This window comes from Bubalus kerabau, chromosome X (genome assembly GCF_029407905.1).
Source record: "Bubalus kerabau isolate K-KA32 ecotype Philippines breed swamp buffalo chromosome X, PCC_UOA_SB_1v2, whole genome shotgun sequence".
Taxonomy (NCBI): domain Eukaryota; kingdom Metazoa; phylum Chordata; class Mammalia; order Artiodactyla; family Bovidae; genus Bubalus; species Bubalus kerabau.
In genome coordinates this window covers 61,458,965-61,477,529 of record NC_073647.1, presented here as the reverse complement: position 1 = coordinate 61,477,529, position 18,565 = coordinate 61,458,965, and the positions used below count along the sequence as shown (strand labels likewise).

The window sequence follows — 18,565 nt, the reverse complement described above, 5'->3', positions numbered from 1 at the left end:
TTCAATAAGTGGTTATTTATTATTCTTGTGCCCCTTCCCCACCTCCTAAAACAGTGTTCAAAAATCGAAAAAACACAAAACAAGAGACAAAAAAAAAAAAAATCATCCTAATTCCACCACTCAGGTAAATTGCACTTTTCCTTTTGGTTTTTGTCTAAAAACATGTGACTGGATGGATCGCTCTGCGAACTGTTTTTGCTTCTCTTTGGAAATATATGTCCATGTCTTGAGAGTATTTTGCTGCGTAATAAGATACTCTTAAGTTACTTTTAACCTCTTTTCATCCTTTTCTTCCCCCCACTTTTAGGGCGTTAGGGGCCGGCGAGGCCGTATCTCAAGAGTGCTGCTGGCGTTAGAAACAATATGATGCACTTATAAGGGCATGGAGAGGGGTGGGGGGCAGGAAATATTTCATAAGCGAAAAAATGAAGCAACCTGCACTCGGAAGATCTAAGAAATTTCCGACATTAGAACCTTTTGTGTAGCGTTTTCGGCAACCTTCGGCAGAGGGCGCTCGGAAATTGTCGTCACTTTCCGGACAGCCTCCCAGACTTTACCCTCTAGAAAACTGTACAGTGTTTCCGGCTCTTCTCAGTTGCGGGCGCTCGTAACTTTTCGGCAGTTTCCGGGAAGACTCGGGGGCTCCGCGCCTCGCTAGCTGTTCCGATCGCCTGGCGCAGCGGGGCAGGGTCTCAGGCGAGTCATGGCGTCCCCTTCTCGGAGGCTGCAGACCAAACCGGTCATCACTTGTTTCAAGAGCGTCCTGTTGATCTACACATTCATCTTCTGGGTGAGAGACGGAGACTCCGGGGACTGGAGGGGATCCCAGGCTGGAGTCGGGGAGGGGGTGTGTGACCCCGAGCCGAGGGAGCTCGGATCCGAAGTGGGAAGGGAGGCGCGAGTGGGGTTGGGGCGGCGGTCGCTGCTGGGACCTCGGCGCTGGGACTCTACCTCGGGTTCGGGCATCTCGCCCGCTCGGGTCGGGGTCTTGGGCAGCCGAGAGGCTGAACCAGGACCAGAAGTGCCTAGCGTTCGAATTCGATGCGGGGCGCCTGGAATGGAGTGAACCCCCCCCCGCCCCCAAAGCAAGCAGAGAGTGTCCCCTGAGAAGCAAGGCTTGCCCAGGCCCGGTGAGGGCTCGCTTGCATAATAGTCTCTTTCTTTTCACTGCTTCATAAGAGGGAAGTATTTCGCAGGTAAGTATGATAATGGCTCCGCTCCCGCCAGTCTATCCTTAGGCTTGCTTTGTGAACCATTCTTTTGTACGCTGTGCACATCTGTTTCTGGAACGCTTAGAAACACTCCCTCTCCCCCTACCTGCGGGAAGGTTTTCTTCCTAAAGCGGGAGTAAATGGATTAAGGAAGTTTTGAACCCTAGGGTAAAAAAAACAGATCAAGTTTAAGAATTTTGTCAAGATGCCTAGCTGCCCCCTGGTTTTGTCCTGGCTACGGCGATCCAGCGTGTGGGTTTATCAAGACCTGTTCTTGTGTGCAGCTCCCCTTCCTAACCCTCTGTACAGTCCCCCCTTGTCTGCCATATCCCAGCCACAGTTCTGTGGCCACAGAATGCTACGTCAATTCTCACACCTATTGTTTCTTAAACATCTAGTGGTGTGTGATTTGAAGATGTTACTGTATACAGTGTATAACTCTCTATTCTCTGATTTCCCACATAGATCACTGGTGTTATCCTTCTTGCCGTTGGCATTTGGGGCAAGGTGAGCCTAGAGAATTATTTTTCCCTTTTAAATGAGAAGGCCACCAATGTCCCCTTTGTGCTCATTGGCACTGGCACTGTCATTATTCTTTTGGGCACCTTTGGCTGTTTTGCTACCTGCCGAGCTTCTGCATGGATGCTGAAACTGGTGAGTCCTTGTTTTCTTAAAATTGGTTGTTGGTTTTTGAAAAGGCTAATAGGTTGTAGGCTTTGTTTCTTGGAACTAGGCATGGCCCCTTTCTGATTTTTCCTCTTCCTTATGAAAACTTAGCAAATAACAGTATAGCTGCCAGTTCCCACTTCTGTTGTGTTTTCCCTGCCCTTTTCAGTAACAATGTGCTGAACATTGACTCGCTTTGCAGCTGTCATGTATCTTATTTATGCTGACTTGGACTTTCTTTTTATCCCACAGTATGCAATGTTTCTGACTCTCATTTTTTTGGTTGAACTGGTCGCTGCTATCATAGGATTTGTTTTCAGACATGAGGTAAGCCTGCCTTTGGGAGCCTGAATATGTGAAAATTTATCCTCTAAGAGATAAAACTGGATAAATTTAAGTAATAGAGTTAAAAGACAGCTTTCACTAGTGCTTTCACTAGCACAAAACTGGTAACACAAAATTGATACCTTCTCCACTTGTCAAAACCTTAAAAACAAATTAGAAATTGGAATTCCACTCTGTTAAATCTGGGGTTAGGAAATCATTCAGTGAGTACTGAGGCCTCATCAAAGAGAGTGTTTAACAAAGTGGTAGTGAGGGTGGGAGATGCAGCAGTACAAAGCTGCCACTTGAATAAATATAGGTTCCCATTGTACTTTGAACTTCTCATAGTTATCATCTTTTCCTGGAATGTTTTGCTTAGGAGTCCCTTTGGAGCAAAACCATATTGCTTAGAAGATAGAATTGGACCATAGATATTAATTATATGTTGCTGCAATTTCCTATTTGACCTGGAGATCAAAAGAACATTCTAGAATCTTTGTTTACCAGCCTTGTGTTTCTTTGCTGTAGATTAAGAACAGCCTTAAGAATAATTATGAGAAAGCTTTAAAGCAGTATAACGCTACGGGAGATTATAGAAGTGATGCAGTAGACAAGATCCAAAGCATGGTAAGTGGTCATAGCTGGTGGTTCCTCAAGAAGGAAACACATTCCCTATTCCCTCAGAGAAGATGATAGGGCCCTGCCTATCATATGTTGTCCACTTGCAGTATAGCAGTGAAAGTCAGACCAGTTCCAAAATGTTTATCTCATGAATTTTAATGCCAATGTCATAAGATAGAGATCACTGAGTATAATCTTAGATGCTGGTGTAATTGTTTGACTACATAGTTGTCATATGAACTCTAAATGCTTTTGTTGGATTTTTTTCAGTTGCATTGTTGTGGTGTCACCAACTATAGAGATTGGAAGGATACTAATTATTACTCGGAAAAAGGATTTCCTGAAAGCTGCTGTAAACTTGAAGATTGTTCTCCTCAGAGAGATGCAGATAAAGTAAACAATGAAGTAAGGAGTAAAAAAAGAATTTAATTTTCACTCACAATACACATAATCTGCAATAGCGCAGAAAACTGAAGCTCAGAAAATTTGTGACTTGTGATTAAGTGACCCTTAAATGCATAATCCAAAAAGTGAATCTTATGTCCCTCAAAGGAGACAGGATTTGTTATGAAAGAATAATTTTAATAAAAGAACAAAGATCATCTTTTGCAGAGATGTGTGATCAAAGTATTATTGCTTGGACTGTACTTACTGTTTTTTTTTTTTAATTTCTCTTCCATTAGGGTTGTTTTATAATGGTGATGACCATTATAGAGTCAGAAATGGGAGTTGTTGCTGGAATTTCTTTTGGAGTCGCTTGCTTCCAAGTAAGTCCTTGTATTTAGGAAGTGTTTCATCACTCTTGTAGGTGTAGGCTACAAGATTTCCACTTTGAAGGCTTTGAGTTTTTGCCTCTGGGCCCTGTATAGCAAGGACATTTTTTAGAGAAGTCACGTTTTCACAAAACTCAGTCGGTCATCTCAGTAGAAATATAGTAGTTTTGCCCTTTCCATTCCAGTTTTCGGTTGTCTTGGATCCTGTTTTACCATGCTGTTTTCTACAACTCCAGAGTTCTGTGAGACCTGCCCTCTTAGGTCTCTCTGAATCTGTACTCTCTAATAAAATAGCCACCTTTCAAAAGTTATAACTATGAAATTAAAATTTTACCTCCTTAGGCTTCCATTTGAAGTGCTTGAAAACCACATGTGGCTAATTGCTACCATGCTGGACAGCATTTTCATTATCACAGTACTGCCTCATAGATGGAGATTTTACTTGATGAGATGCTAATTCTAAGCCATATCCTTTTTGCTCTGATAACTGAGAGGAAGAATAAGAAAAGTTTCCCCAGACTTCAAGATTTTCCCAGATTGATTTATGTCAGGGATGGTTGTGAAATTCCAGATCACAGTTGTAGTTAAGACATCATGTATAAGCTTATTATAGAAAAAACTTAAGGAAATAAGTAGCGAATTGGAAGTGAAAGGACCTGTATCTTGAGGTCTTTAAGCTTTATGTGTATGTGTTTGTTTAGTTTTGCTTATATTTTATTTCCAGCTGATTGGAATCTTTCTAGCTTACTGCCTCTCTCGTGCCATTACAAATAACCAGTATGAGATAGTGTAACCAACATAACACGGGCCTATTACTCTCCAACTTTAAGGTATGTTCATTTTGATCCTCAGCATTGTCAGTGTTTACTTCAGCCTATACATGTGATGGATGGGACTGAGTTTGCAAAGAAGATCATGTCCAGCAGTGCATTCAAATATTATCAGTATTGTGTTAGCAGCGGGACACAATTGAAGTGACTTGACACAGCACAGCCATGCATAAGCACTAGTCTCGCAAAAATATCATGGCCGTAAAAGGACAGATGGGCCTCTCTGGGTTTACCTACATGTCAGCCTAAAGATCCTTCGTGGTCCCATTTCTAACAGATTTGGACCTAATGAAGAGAAATGACTTGTAAGTGTCCCTGGCTAGTGCACTCTGGTTCTTGATCAATACCGGCATTTTCCCCTGGTCTTTTACCCAATTTTTATTTACTGCAATCTTCTGGTATTACTAGAGCCATGAACTCATCTAGCTTAACTAGATTTTGGAGAAACATGTGTTTCAATAACTTCAGAATTTGAATGATAAAATGTGAGAACTATAGCTGGCTGAATTAATCCCTAGGGTTCCCTTCACATTTGATTTGAGTCACTCACTGGGAACACGTGGAGATCTTCATTAGCAGACAAGATTAAAATGTGTGTAAATGAATACAGATATTGAAGTTTGGGTTACAAGGAAATTAACTATTTTTCCTTTAATTTAGGATATTAACATCCCTATCCCCAACCTTGTGAATTACAAGATCACCTGGATGGAAGACCTACATTTGTTACAGATAGATTGAAAAACTACATCAATAGTCTGATTCGATCGAGACAGTTGTTTGATACGTTCGAAGTCCACCTTTTGTCCCATTCATGTTACATCATTGAAATCTCCATATCACTCTGAAACACTGGAAGAGCTTAATAAATTGTAAACAAAGCAAAACTGTTCCTCTTGACTTTTTTGTCTTGGTATGGGGCTTTTGAAAGACAATGAGTTTGCTGTTCATGTAGTAAAATCGAAAACTGACCCTTCCAAACTTGCCCTTTTCCCAGCCAGAGTTATCTGGTGTGATTGTATACTTTGCTTCAAGAAATTAAAATGTTCTCATTAGTCACACTGTAATTTAATTCCAGCCAGTAGTTGGATAACACCCATCATCAGAGTTGCCAATTGGTGGTAGTGGTCTGACTTCTAAGGCACTCAAGACTGTAAAAGGCACTACACATGCTCTGTGATACACCAGGTTGCAACACCTTAACACTACATTTCTCTGCCTCTGAATTAAGATATTTACACTAACATGTTTGTTTCCCTTATTGTTTGAAAGGTTCTAATTATTACTGGTGCCAGAGTTATTGTATTCTCTTTGGGAATTTAAAGCAAAAGATCTTCATTAGCTTTAGCTGGAATTTCCTTGCCAGGTTCATATGACTTAATTGTCAATACTAAGGTTAACTTTTAATAGTTTTGTGCCTTTGATTAATAAATATAAATCTTTTACAGAATAGTGTTTTCCTCTAAAATCATTGTGTTTAACTTTTGGAAAATCTTTTGGGATGGTGGTTTTCCACTGAGAAAGCTAAGCCCCACATTTCTACTTGGTGAATATAGTTCTGGATATGAAATGTGAATATAGTTCTGGATATGAAATGTAAACCTGAGATCTTGACACATTTTTAAAAGTTCCTGTTTACAAAAACTATTCCCTGTGAAAGAAACACATTCCTTGCTATGAAAGAGCATAATGCTTATCATTTTCCTAGAGATTAGACATTTTTATTGTATAGTTTAAGAAGTTGGATGGGGAGAGAGATAACCTGTAGCTTCAGAGTAATAAGGAAATTAATCATTAAAGTTGGAGTTGGAATGGGGGAATTCTTTCTTTGGTTTTGAGTTTCTTTATTCACTATGTGTGTGTTAGTTGCTCAGTCGTGTTTGAGTCTGATTCTCCTGACTAGCCCTCGAGGCTCCTCTGTCCATGGCATTCTCCAGGCAAGAATACTGGAGTGGGTTGCCATTGCTTTCTCCAGTGGATCTTCCTGACCCAGGGATCGAACTCAGGTCTCTTTTATTGCAAGCAGATTCTTTACCATCTGAGCTACCAGGAAAATCCTCTTTATCCATTAGAAGAACCAAGCTCATCTCTGACTGCCACATATTCACAGTCCTTGAATTTAATGGTAAGTAAGTAATTGTTAGTCGCTCAGTGGTGCCCAACTCTTTGCAACCCCAGGGACTGCAGCCCACCAGGCTCCTCTGTCCATGAGATTTTCCAGGCAAGGATACTGGAGTTGGGTTGCCATTTCCTTCTCCAGGGGATCTTCCCAACCCAGGGATCGAACTCTGGTCTCCTACACTGCAGGCAGATCTTTACTGACTGAGCTACAAGGGAAGCCCAAATTTAATGGTAAGGGGGTCAACCACAGTACAGAGAGTGGATAAAAACTACTAAAGTTAATGATGAGTTTGGCAGTACCTATTTGAAAGTACTTGAAGTTACTGCAGAGAAAGGGTATTCTCCATTAAAACATTCGATGGGTGACTTGACATAAGGTATAGGGATAAACAATTGAAAAAAAAATAGTGGCTTTCCAAATGTAGTGAATCAGTTATTGAAATCAGTGATGCTAAATAAGGATTTAAGGGATAATCAAACTTCTTTAAAGGATAATTGGAGCAATTTTCAAATAGCCATTTTTCACTAGGGTGGCCTAGGATAACCTTTTGAAGTTTTCTTTAGTATTTTATAGACATTTTTCCTCATTATTAAAAAAAAAAAAAAACCAGCACATGTGAAAAGTAGAAAAAACACGCTGCCTTGCCCTTAAGGTGGGTTGGTGTGTTTGTTTTCAAGATGGATTTATTTTGGATGGCCAGTTAAAAGTCCCTTCTAGCTGAGGTGTGCATCTGTACATGGACTATAAAATCCACCTCCACCTTTGTAATGTGCCAGAGGTATCCTGTGGGTTGTCTCACTTCCAGGCACCAGGTTGCCCACTGCAAGGCAGCTCTGAACTCCATTTGGAGAAGCACACTTTTCTGAAAGTGTGGAAAGCTTGGCAGCTTTGGCCTATTCCTATGAGGGGTTGGGTTTATGTTGTAGGCATCAAACTTTTATAGAAAATAAGTCCCTAATACAAGGTATAAATGCCATTTCTGTTTCTCCTCAGCTCACACAGGATTCTTTGAGACTATGCTTTTAATCTCCTGTCAGAATCCAAGTTGGTACTTGAACAGTGATGCTGGCCAGCCAAACTGATTAAATTATTAGGAGCTAAGCAATGTACACATTTTTGTGTGTGTGAAGTTGAGAAAGCTTTGATTTCTTTGGACTGTTCTGTATGGGCTTTTGTTTATATTTGTAGGAAAAAGTCTAACACAAGCTGTAACTACTATTCCTCACAGCATACGTAAGATACATTGAGATTTGTTATTTTTAAAATTTGTTGCCCTTCAAGGTTGACACCTTTGCCTGTGATGTGGGCAACCAAACTTTTTTAATTCAAAAAGGAAAACAGAAGTCTAATATATCAGAAAAGAATACATAAACTGAAACAGTTTTGGGGAAAAGAGACTTTTTAAGTCATGGGTCTAAAACTTCAGATTTCTTGTGAAAGAAAACCATTATGGTTTAATTATGACTTTTCTATTATGTATCCCTATCCTATGGAGCTTAGTAGACTTGGGCATTTGTAAGAGCACTGCAAATGCTAATGAAATAAATGAAGGAGCCAATCTAATTATAATGGTTTCTTAATGTTCTGTTAAATAAGTCATTGATCTAAATATCTCATTCCATATAAGCCACTGTTTATCTAATAGAAACCCCCTGCCCAGTCAGAAACCACTTAACCTCAGAAACCTCTCTGCTAACTTCCTGCCTGTCAAATCACTTTTTGCTGCTTCTCTTTTGAAGTCCTTTTTACATGCGATGCCACTGAAGATTCTTGATTTTTGTTTTGACCTTGTAATATCCTGCTTTTCTTCCCTTTTACTGCTCTTTCTAGTTTACTTTACTGTTTTAATTTCCTCCTACTTTTCAAGTGTGGCTTTCCCCCTGAGGCTTGCATTTGGCTTTCTGCTCTTAGGTTATGCCAACCTTGGAGGAACTGAATGTAGATTACGCTTCAGTTGTGTGTTGGTAATTGTGACTTGCTTGTTTCCCTCTCTGTCCCCAGCACCCCAAACTGTAGCACTCTGAACACTTAAAGATTCAAAAACCCCTCCTGTAACATGTAGTCCATGGGTAGTAGGCACATTTGATGTTGACTGAACTGGTTCCTTCACCAGGAATAACAGTTTATGGGAAGCAGGGAAGACAGTCCAATTGCTCTGAAAGTGCATCATTGGCTCTGCTACATGCATTCATCAGATGAACATGAGTTCTTTGGGTAAGACTGTCATACTTGATCTGGTGGTGCTCTCATTACCATGACCTCAAAGTTTTTATTAAAAAATTAAAGTAGTGATTTGTAAAGATTTCTCTCTTCCAACAAGTTTTTCACCACCATTGCTGGGGAAGGACAATCCCAATAGCAATATCCTCAAAGCAAATCAAACTGGCATGGTACATCCCTGAATATAGACAATCCACGAATAAGTGTACACAGTGTCTAAGTAGGTAATACAACTACTCAGAATCATCACTGGAAAGGTTTGGACACAGGGTAACACACCTGGGGTACAGTAGATTTTGAGAGATGAGGGATGGCATTCATACATTTTCACTTCAAATGCATGTCATGACCTTCCTTAGCAGGAAAATGGCCTCAAAGAGAAGATGTTGTTGTTCAGTCCCTAACTGTTGTTCAGTTGGACTCTTTGCAACCCCATGGACTGCAGCACACCAGGCTCCTCTGTCCTCCACTATCTCTTGGAGTTTGCTCAAACTCATGTCCTTGGAGCAGGTGATGCTCTCTAACCATCTCATTCTCTGCCGCCTTCTTTTTTTGCCTTCAATCTTTCCCAGCATCAGGGTCTTGGTGGCTCAGTGGTAAGGAATCCACCTGCCAATTCAGGAGACATGGGTTCTATCCTTGGGTTAGGAAGATTCCCCTGGAGAAGGAAATGGCAACCCACTCCAGTATTCTTGCCTGGGAAATCCCATGGACAGAGGAGCCTGGGGGGCTACAATCCATGGGATCACAGAAGAGTCAGACACAATTCAGTTTGACTAAACAAAGGTTAGACCCTTTGCAAAGAATTTTTTTTCCTACTCAGTTTCTTCTTTCTCCCTTCTTGGCAAAGGTAAGAGAATTAATGTTTACTGCGTACTTACTAATTGCCCAACATGTGTAAGGTGCTTCAATCAACTACCCTGTGCAGGGAGTCAGAACTATCCCCATTTTTCCATAAAAAAAAAAAAAAAAAAACACAAAAAAGCTGAAAATTAGGTTAAATAACTCGTGCAAGGTCACACAGCTTGTGAGTGGCAGGTCTAGGATTTGAACTTAAATCTATCAGACCCCGAAGCCCATGTTTCTTTCAGTGATTTTTACTGCATGGTAATAACAAAAAGGCTCTGGGGCTTATGTGGTGCTGGTCCATGGCCAGAGAACAGGAGTAAAAAAAAGCACAATTCTCCTCTAAAAAGGCTTCCCTGGTGGCTCAGAGGTTAAAGCGTCTGCATGCAATGCGGGAGACCAGGGTTCGACCCCTGGGTTGGGAAGATCCCCTGGAGAAGGAAATGGCACCCTACTCCAGTGTTCTTGCCTGGAGAATCCCATGGACGGAGGAGCCTGGTGGGCTACAGTCCATGGGGTCTCAAAGAGTCGGACACGACTGAGCGACTTCACTCACTCACTTCACTCACTCAAATATCTTTTAATCAGCTTTTACTGAATACATAATCTTTAAAAAGATTTCATGAAAATGAGTATCCTATTTTCTCACAATATGCTCTTGTAGAGTGTTACCATGCAATAAGTACATATTAAAAACAAATACATCTATTTTTACTCCCTGCCTCCACGTTATTGAACCAAAGAAATGACTATGAAGAGTTAACCGCAGTCTAAACATTAACCCATCCCATTTTCTTTTAAGCCTCTCGTTACTCAGGCAAAGGCTTCCTAAAGTTCATAAGCTAATATTTCCTATGTTAGTAAAGATACTTCACAACATTCAGCTGCTTTCATAACATATTCTTTTTTGACTATCTTTAAACATTAAATGGAACCCCCCTGAACCCCCCGCCCCCCTGCAAAACCCAAACCTCTGATACACAGTCACATACATGCTGGAGCCAGAATCAGTCTCATTCTGTAGGCAGAAATCCAAACTGTGCTTTCTCTAAATGGACTGATGGGCTGGTTTGCACATGCACACAGATAATCTATCCCCCTGCCGGACTACAACAACTTCCAAGAGTCACAGCCCCCATGGTGTGCCTCAGGGCATCTAGGGAGTTCAGAGCTGCACACCACAGCTCTCTGCAGCCTTGAATGTAGCCCAATCACAGTCTGACCCAAGCAGGGGAGCAACACAGGCCCTTCTTCATGGTCTTTCTCAGCCCCCACCCCGACCCTTCTTGGCCTTCACCCCATCCTGGTCTCTGATACTGGCAGAAGGAAACCTATCAAAAAGCATGTCATGGTAATTATTCAAGAACTTGGCTTGGAGACGTACCTGGAAGAATTCAGAAAATATCAAAAAGTTTAGGGAAAAAGAAAAATGTAAAAATCTGACAAAGATAACCAATGTTTTGATTTAAAAATAGATGTTTCTTATCCACAAACTGAATACTGTACATGAATTATAAAATGTATAAAAAGTCAGAGTTTAAAGTGGTATAAAGTAATAAATTTGTCTCCCTTTTCTGCCCACCCTCATTTCCACTTCCCAGAGGCAATTACTGATAAAAGTTCCTTCTGATTCCTTCCATATATTGCCTGCTGTGTACAAGTATATCTTATATTATTTCATTTCTCTCCAACAAATGGAAGCCATGGTTAAGACCACAGATTGTGGAGCCAGACTGATGGCTTGGATCCCCAACTATGCTAATTACTGGCTGTGTGCTCTTCGGCAAGTCACTTAATCTCTCTGTGCCTCAGTTTCCTAATTTATAAAAAAGGGATAAATAATATTACTTACTGCATAGGGCTGTTATGAGAATTAAATGAATTGCTACATGCTAAGCACCTGACCTGCCTCTTGAGAAATCTGTATGCAGGTCAGGAAGCAACAGTTAGAACTGGACATGGAACCACAGACGGTTTCCAAATAGGAAAAGGAGTACGTCAAGGCTGTATATTGTCACCCTGCTTATTTAACTTATATGCAGAGTACATCATGAGAAATGCTGGGCTGGAAGAAACACAAGCTGGAATCAAGATTGCTGGGAGAAATATCAATAAGCTCAGATATGCAGATGACACCACCCTTATGGCAGAAAGTGAAGAGGAACTAAAAAGCCTCTTGATGAAAGTCAAAGAGGAGAGTGAAAAAGTTGGCTTAAAGCTCAACATTCAGAAAACGAATATCATGGCATCTGGTCCCATCACTTCATGGAAAATAGATGGGGAAACAGTGGAAACAGTGGCTGACTTTATTTTTTGGGACTCCAAAATCACTTCAGATGGTGACTGCACCCATGAAATTAAAAGATGCTTACTCCTTGGAAGGAAAGTTATGTCCAACCTAGATAGCATATTCAAAAGCAGAGACATTACTTTGCCAACAAAAGTCTGTCTAGTCAAGGCTATGGTTTTTCCTGTGGTCATGTATGGATGTGAGAGTTGGACTGTGAAGAAGGCTGAGTGCTGAAGAATTGATGCTTTTGCACTGTGGTGTTGGAGAAGACTCTTGAGAGTCCCTTGGACTGCAAGGAGATCCAACCAGTCCATTCAGAAGGAGATCAGCCCTGGGATTTCTTTGGAAGGAATGATGCTAAAGCTGAAACTCCAGTACTTTGGCCACCTCATGCGAAGAGTTGACTCATTGGAAAAGACTCTGATGCTGGGAGGGATTGGGGGCAGAAGGAGAAGGGACGACAGAGGATGAGATGGCTGGATGGCATCACTGACTCGATGGACTTGAGTCTGAGTGAACTCTGGGAGTTGGTGATGGACAGGGAGGCCTGGTGTGCTGCGATTCACGGGGTCGCAAAGAGTCAGACACGACTGAGCTACTGCACTGAAGCACTAAACACTTCCCAGGTGGTGCAGAGGTAAAGAATCTGCCAGCCAATTCAGGATACTCAAGAGACATGGGTTCGATCCCTGGGTCAGGAAGATCCCCTGGGGGAGGACATGACAACCCGCTTCAGTACTCTTGCCTGGAGAATCCCATAGACTGAGGAGCCTGGTGGGCTACAGTCCATAAGGTCACAAATATTCAGACACCACTGAAGCAACTGAGCATGCATGCACATTCCATTGTATGGATATACCATATTTGTCTATCCATTTGCCAGTTGGTGGACATTTAGATTGCTTCTACTTTTTGACAATTATGACTAATGCTGCTGGGAACATTTCCATGGAAGTCTCTGTGTGGACATATGTTTCTATTTCTCTTGAATTCTACCTGGAAGTGGAATTGCTGGGTTGTATGTTGATTTTATGTCTAACATTTTGATGAACTGCAAACTGTTTCCAAAGTAGCTGTTCCATTTTATATCCCCATCAACATCCAATGACTGTTCCTGCTTCTCCATATTTTCACCAACATGTGGCATTGTCTGTCTTACACTCATTCTAGTGAGCACAAAGTGGCATTTCACTGTGGTTTTAATTTGTATTTTCCTAATGACTGATGATCGGAAAAGGCAATGGCAACCCACTCCAGTACTCTTGCCTGGAAAATCCCATGGACAGAGGAGCCTGGTAGGCTGCAGTCTATGGAATCACTAAGAGTCAGACACGACTGAGCGACTTCACTTTCACTTTTCACTTTCATGCATTAGAGAAGGAAATGGCAACCCACTCCAGTGTTCTTGCCTGGAGAATCCCAGGGGCGGGGGAGCCTGGTGGGCTGCCGTTTATGGGGTCGCACGGAGTCAGACACGACTGAAGCGACTTAGCAGCAGCAGCAGCAGCAGCAATGATGATATTAAGTATCTGATGATGATACTTAAGTATCAGTATACTTAATACTTCTACTTAAGTATCAGTCAGATTAAGCATCTGACTGATGGTATTAAGTATCTTTTTCTGTGCTTATCAGCCATTTATAAATCTTCCTTGGTGAAAAGTCTGCTCATTTCTTTTGTCCATTTAAAAAACTGGATTATTTGTCTTCTTATTAACTTGTAAGACTTCTTTGTGTATTCTGGATACAAGTCCTTTATCAGATATATGTTTCATAAATATTTTCTCCCAGATTTGTTTGCTTTTTCATTTTCTTAATGGTGCCTTTTGAAGTACAAAAAACTTGAATAGAGGAGTCCCAATTCATTATATTTTTTCTTTTATGGAACATAGTTTTGGTGTCATGTCTAAGAAATCTTGGCTTTAACTTAAGGTCCCATAGATCCTCTTATATTTTCTTCTAAAAGCATCATATGTTTTTAGCTCGTACATTTAAGTCTGATAAATTTAGAGCAAATTTTTGTGTACGGCCTGAGATAAGGGACTAAGATAATCTTTTTACATGCACATGTCCAATCATCCCAGAACCAATTGCTGAACATTCTTTCCCTCAGTGAATTGCCTTGATACCTTTGTCAAAAATCAGTTTACTTTAAATATTAGTATTTGTTTCTGGACTGTTAATTCTATTTCATTGAGCATTGTGTCTATCCTTATGCCAGTTCCACACTAACTTTCTTGATAACTATAGCTTTATGGTAACTTTTGAAATTGGAAAGTGAGGGTTCTCCAACTTCTAAAAATTTTTTTCAAGATTGTTTTAGATATTCTAGATTCCTTACATTTCCATATGAACTTTGAGCTCTCGTCAATTTCTGCAAAACTGTGCTGTAATATTGTCAGGGACTACATGAGTATATACATCAATATGGGGAGAGTTACTGTATTAACAATATTGAGTCTCCCAGTCCAAGAACATGGGATGCCTGTCCATTTATTTAAATCTTCTTTTAACTTCCCTCCATAATGTTTTGTAACTATTAGTATACAAGTCTTGTGCTTTGGTAAAGTTATTTCTAGGAATTTTATTATTTTGATGCTATTATAAATAAAATTACATTCTTATTTGATTTTTGGATTGTTTGTGGCTTGTGCACAGAAATGCAGTTAATTTTCTGTATTGATGTTGTGGCCTTGCCTTTTGCTTTCTTTTGTGTATTCCTTAGGATATTCTATACACAAGATTATGTTATATGCAAATAGATACAGTTGTACTCCTAATTTCCAGTCTGGATATCTTTTGTTTTTTCTTCTTGCCTGATTTCCTAGAACATCCAGTACAATGTTGAACAAAAGTGATGAGAACAAGTATTCTTGTCTCTTTCCCAATCTTAGGGGAAAGCTTTCAAGCTTTTACAATTAAGTATGATGTAGTATCCTTTACCAAGTTAAGAAAATTCTCTTCTGTTCTTAGCTTGTTGAATGTTTTCAACATGAAAGGGTGTTTTATTTTGTCAAATGCCTGTTCTGAATTGTCTTTTTTTTAAAATTTAGATTCCTTAAATTTGCTAGGTAGCAAGTTAGCCATGAACAATGAGGGGTCAGTTTTCATTCCAATCCTAAAGAAAGACAATGCCAAAGGATGTTCAAACTACCTTGTACAATTGTGCTCATTTAGCATGCTAGCAAGGTAATGCTCAAAATCCTTCAAGCTAGGCTTGAAGACTGAACTGAGGACTTGCAGATGTACAAGTTGGATTTAGAAAAAGGAGAGGAACCAGAGATCAAATTGCCAACATCTGTAGGATCATAGAAAAAGTAAGGAAATTCTAAAAAAATCTACTTCTACTTCATTCACTATGCTAAAGCCTTTGACTGTGTGGATTGCAACAAACTGTGGAAAATTCTTAAAGAGATGGGATTACCAGACCACCTTACCTGCCTACTGAAAAACCTGTATGCAGGTCAAGAAGCAACATTTAGAACTGGACATGGAACAACAGACTAGTTCCAAATTGGGAAAGGAGAATGTCAAGGCTATATATTGTCACCCTGCTTCTTTAACTTCTATGCAGAGTACATCATGCAAAATGCTGGGCTGGATGAATCGCAAGTTGGAATCAAGATTATCAGAAGTATCAACAACCTCAGATATACAGATGATACCACGCCAAAGCGGAAAGCAAGGAGGAACTAAAAAGCCTCTTGATGAGGATGAAAGAGGAGAGTGAAAAGGCTGGCTTAAAGCTTGACAGTGAAAAAACTAAGATCATGGCATCTGGTCCCATTATTTCATGGCAAACAGATGGAGAAAAAGTGGAAACAGTGTCAGATTTTATTTTCATGGGCTCCAGAATCATCACTGCAGAAAGTGACTGTAGCCATGAAATTAAAAGATGGCTTTGAAGAAAAACTATGGCAAGCCTAGACATCATACTAAAAAGGAGGGGTAACACTTTGCTGACAAAAGTCCGTATAGTCAAAGCTATGGTTTTTCCGGAAGTCATGTATGGATGTGATAGCTGGACCATAAAGAAGGCTGAGTGCGAAGAACTGATGCTTTCAAATTGTGGTGCTAGAGAAGACTCATGAGAGTCACTTGGACTGCAAGGAGGTCAAACCAGTCAATCCTAAAGGAAATCAACCCTGAATACTCATTGGAAGGACTGATGCTGAAGCTGAAGCTCCAGTACTTTGGCCACCTGATGTGAAGAGCTGACTTACTGGAAAAGACCCTGATGATGGGAAAGACTGAGGGCAGGAGAAGAAGAGGGCAACAGAGGATGAGATGATTGGATGGCATCACTGACTCAATGGACATGAGTTTGAGCAAATTCTAGGAGATAGTGAAGGACAGGGAAGCCTGGTGTGCTGCCGTCCCTAGAGTCACAGGGAGTCCAGGCACGACTTAGTGACTGAACAGCAACAATAAGGAGGGTGTCCTAGCAGAAAAGGATGCAAGCTGATCTCTAATCTCCACCCCAGGCACACCCAGGAGAACTCACACACTGCTACAAAAATAACTACAGAGACTTATCCAACTTCGGCGTATGCACCCTAGGCACACAGTGGATGCAAACTAACTGCAGGGGCTTCTCCAGCTCCAGCACATGAGCTTTTGATGCATGGCTGTGTTGTCAAGTAACCTTAGGCAGCTCAGTTCAGTTCAGTCACTCAGTCATGTCCAATTCTTTGCGACCCCATGGACTACAGCACGCCAGGCCTCCCTGTCCATCACCAACTCCTGGAGTTTACAAAAACTCATGTCTATTGAGTTGGTGATGCCATCCAACCATCTCATCCTCTGTCATTCCCTTCTCTTCCCACCTTCAATCTTTCCCAGCATCAGGGTCTTTTCAAATGAGTCAGCTCTGGCCAAAATATTGGAGCTTCAGCTTCAACATCAGTCCTTCCAATGAACACCCAGGACTGATTTCCTTTAGGATGGACTGGTTGGATCTCCTTGCAGCCCAAGGGACTCTCAAGAGTCTTCTCCAACACCACAGTTCAAAAGCATCAATTCTTCAGCACTCAGCTTTCTTTATAGTCCAACTCTCACATCCATACATGACCACTGGAAAAACCATAGCCTTGACTAGACAGACCTTTGTTGGCAAAGTAATTTCTCTGCTTTTTAATATGCTGTCTCAGTTGGTCATAACTTTTTTTCCAAGGAGTAGCCGTGTCTTAATTTCATGGCTGCAGTCACCATCTGCAGTTATTTTGGAGCCCAAGGAAATAAATTCTGTCACTGTTTCCCCATCTATTTGCCATGAAGCAATGGGACTGGATGCCATGACCTTAGTTTTTTGAATGTTGAGTTTTAAGCCAACTTTTTCACTCTCCTCTTTTACTTTCATCAAGAGGCTCTTTAGTTCTTCACTTTCTGCCATAAGGGTGGTGTCATCTGCATATCTGAGGTTATTGATATTTCTCCCTGCAGTCTTGATTCCAGCTTGTGCTTCTTCCAGCCCAGTGTTTCTTATGATGTACTCTGCATAAAAGTTAAATAAACAGGGTGACAATATACAGCCTTGACGTACTCATTTTCCTATTTGGAACCAGTCCGTTGTTCCATGTCCAGTTCTAACTGTTGCTTCCTGGCTTGCATACAGATTTCTCAAGAGGCAGGTCAGATGATCTGGTATTCCCATCTCTTTCAGAATTTTCCACAGTTTATTGTGATCCACACAGTCAAAGGCTTTGGCATAGTCAATACAGCAGAAACAGATGCTTTTATGGAACTCTGTTGCTTTTTCCATGATCCAGCGGATTTTGGCAATTTGATCTCTGGTTCCCCTCCCTTTTCTAAGAGCAGCTTTAACATCTGGAAATTCACTGTTAATGTATTGCTGAAGCTTGGCTTGGAGAATTTTGAGCATTACTTTACTAGCATGTGAGATGAGTGCAATTGTGCAGTAGTTTGAGCATTCTTTGGCATTGCCTTACTTAGGGATTGGAATGAAAACTGACCTTTTCCAGTCCTGTGGCCACTACTGAGTTTTCCAAATTTGCTGGCATAGTGAGTGCAGCGCTTTCACAGCATAATCGTTCAGGATTTGAAATAGCTCAACTGGAATTCGCCACTTCCACTAGCTTTGTTTGTAGTGTTGCTTCCTACGGCCCACTTGACTTCACATTCCATGATGTCTGGCTCTAGGTGAGTGATCACACCATCATGATTATCTGGGTTGTGAGGATCTTTTTTGTACAGTTCTTCTGTGTATTCTTGCCACCTCTTCTTAATATCTTCTGCTTCTGTTAGGTCCATACCATTTCTGTCCTTCATTGAGCCCGTCTTTGCATGAAATGTTCCCTTGGTATCTCTAATTTTATTGAAAAGATCTCTAGTCTTTCCCATTCTATTGTTTTCCTCTATTTCTTTGCACTGATCACTGAGGAAGGCTTTCTTATCACTCCTTGCTATTCTTTGGAACTCTGCATTCAAATGGGTATATCTTTCCTTTTTTCTTTTGCTTTTCGCTTCTCTTCTTTTCTCAGCTCTTTGTAAGGCCTCCTCAGACAGCCATTTTGCTTTTTTGCATTTCTTTTTCTTGGGGATGGTCTTGATCCCTGTCTCCTGTACAATGTCATGAACCTCCATCCATAGTTCATCAGGCACTGTGTCTATCAGATCTAGTCCCTTAAATCTATTTCTCACTT

General features: G+C 40.9%; 1 protein-coding gene across 1 annotated transcript; it reads left to right on the top strand.

The window, feature by feature from the left end:
* The first annotated feature begins 352 nt into the window (after positions 1 to 352).
* Positions 353 to 5,312, top strand: TSPAN6 (tetraspanin 6). The gene is made up of 8 exons (XM_055563198.1): positions 353 to 790; positions 1,677 to 1,865; positions 2,130 to 2,204; positions 2,730 to 2,828; positions 3,093 to 3,227; positions 3,506 to 3,589; positions 4,320 to 4,425; positions 5,086 to 5,312. The coding sequence occupies exons 1-7, from the start codon at positions 704 to 706 to the stop codon at positions 4,386 to 4,388; spliced, it is 738 nt and encodes a 245-aa protein (XP_055419173.1). The 5' UTR covers positions 353 to 703; the 3' UTR covers positions 4,389 to 4,425; positions 5,086 to 5,312.
* Positions 5,313 to 18,565: the final 13,253 nt, after the last annotated feature.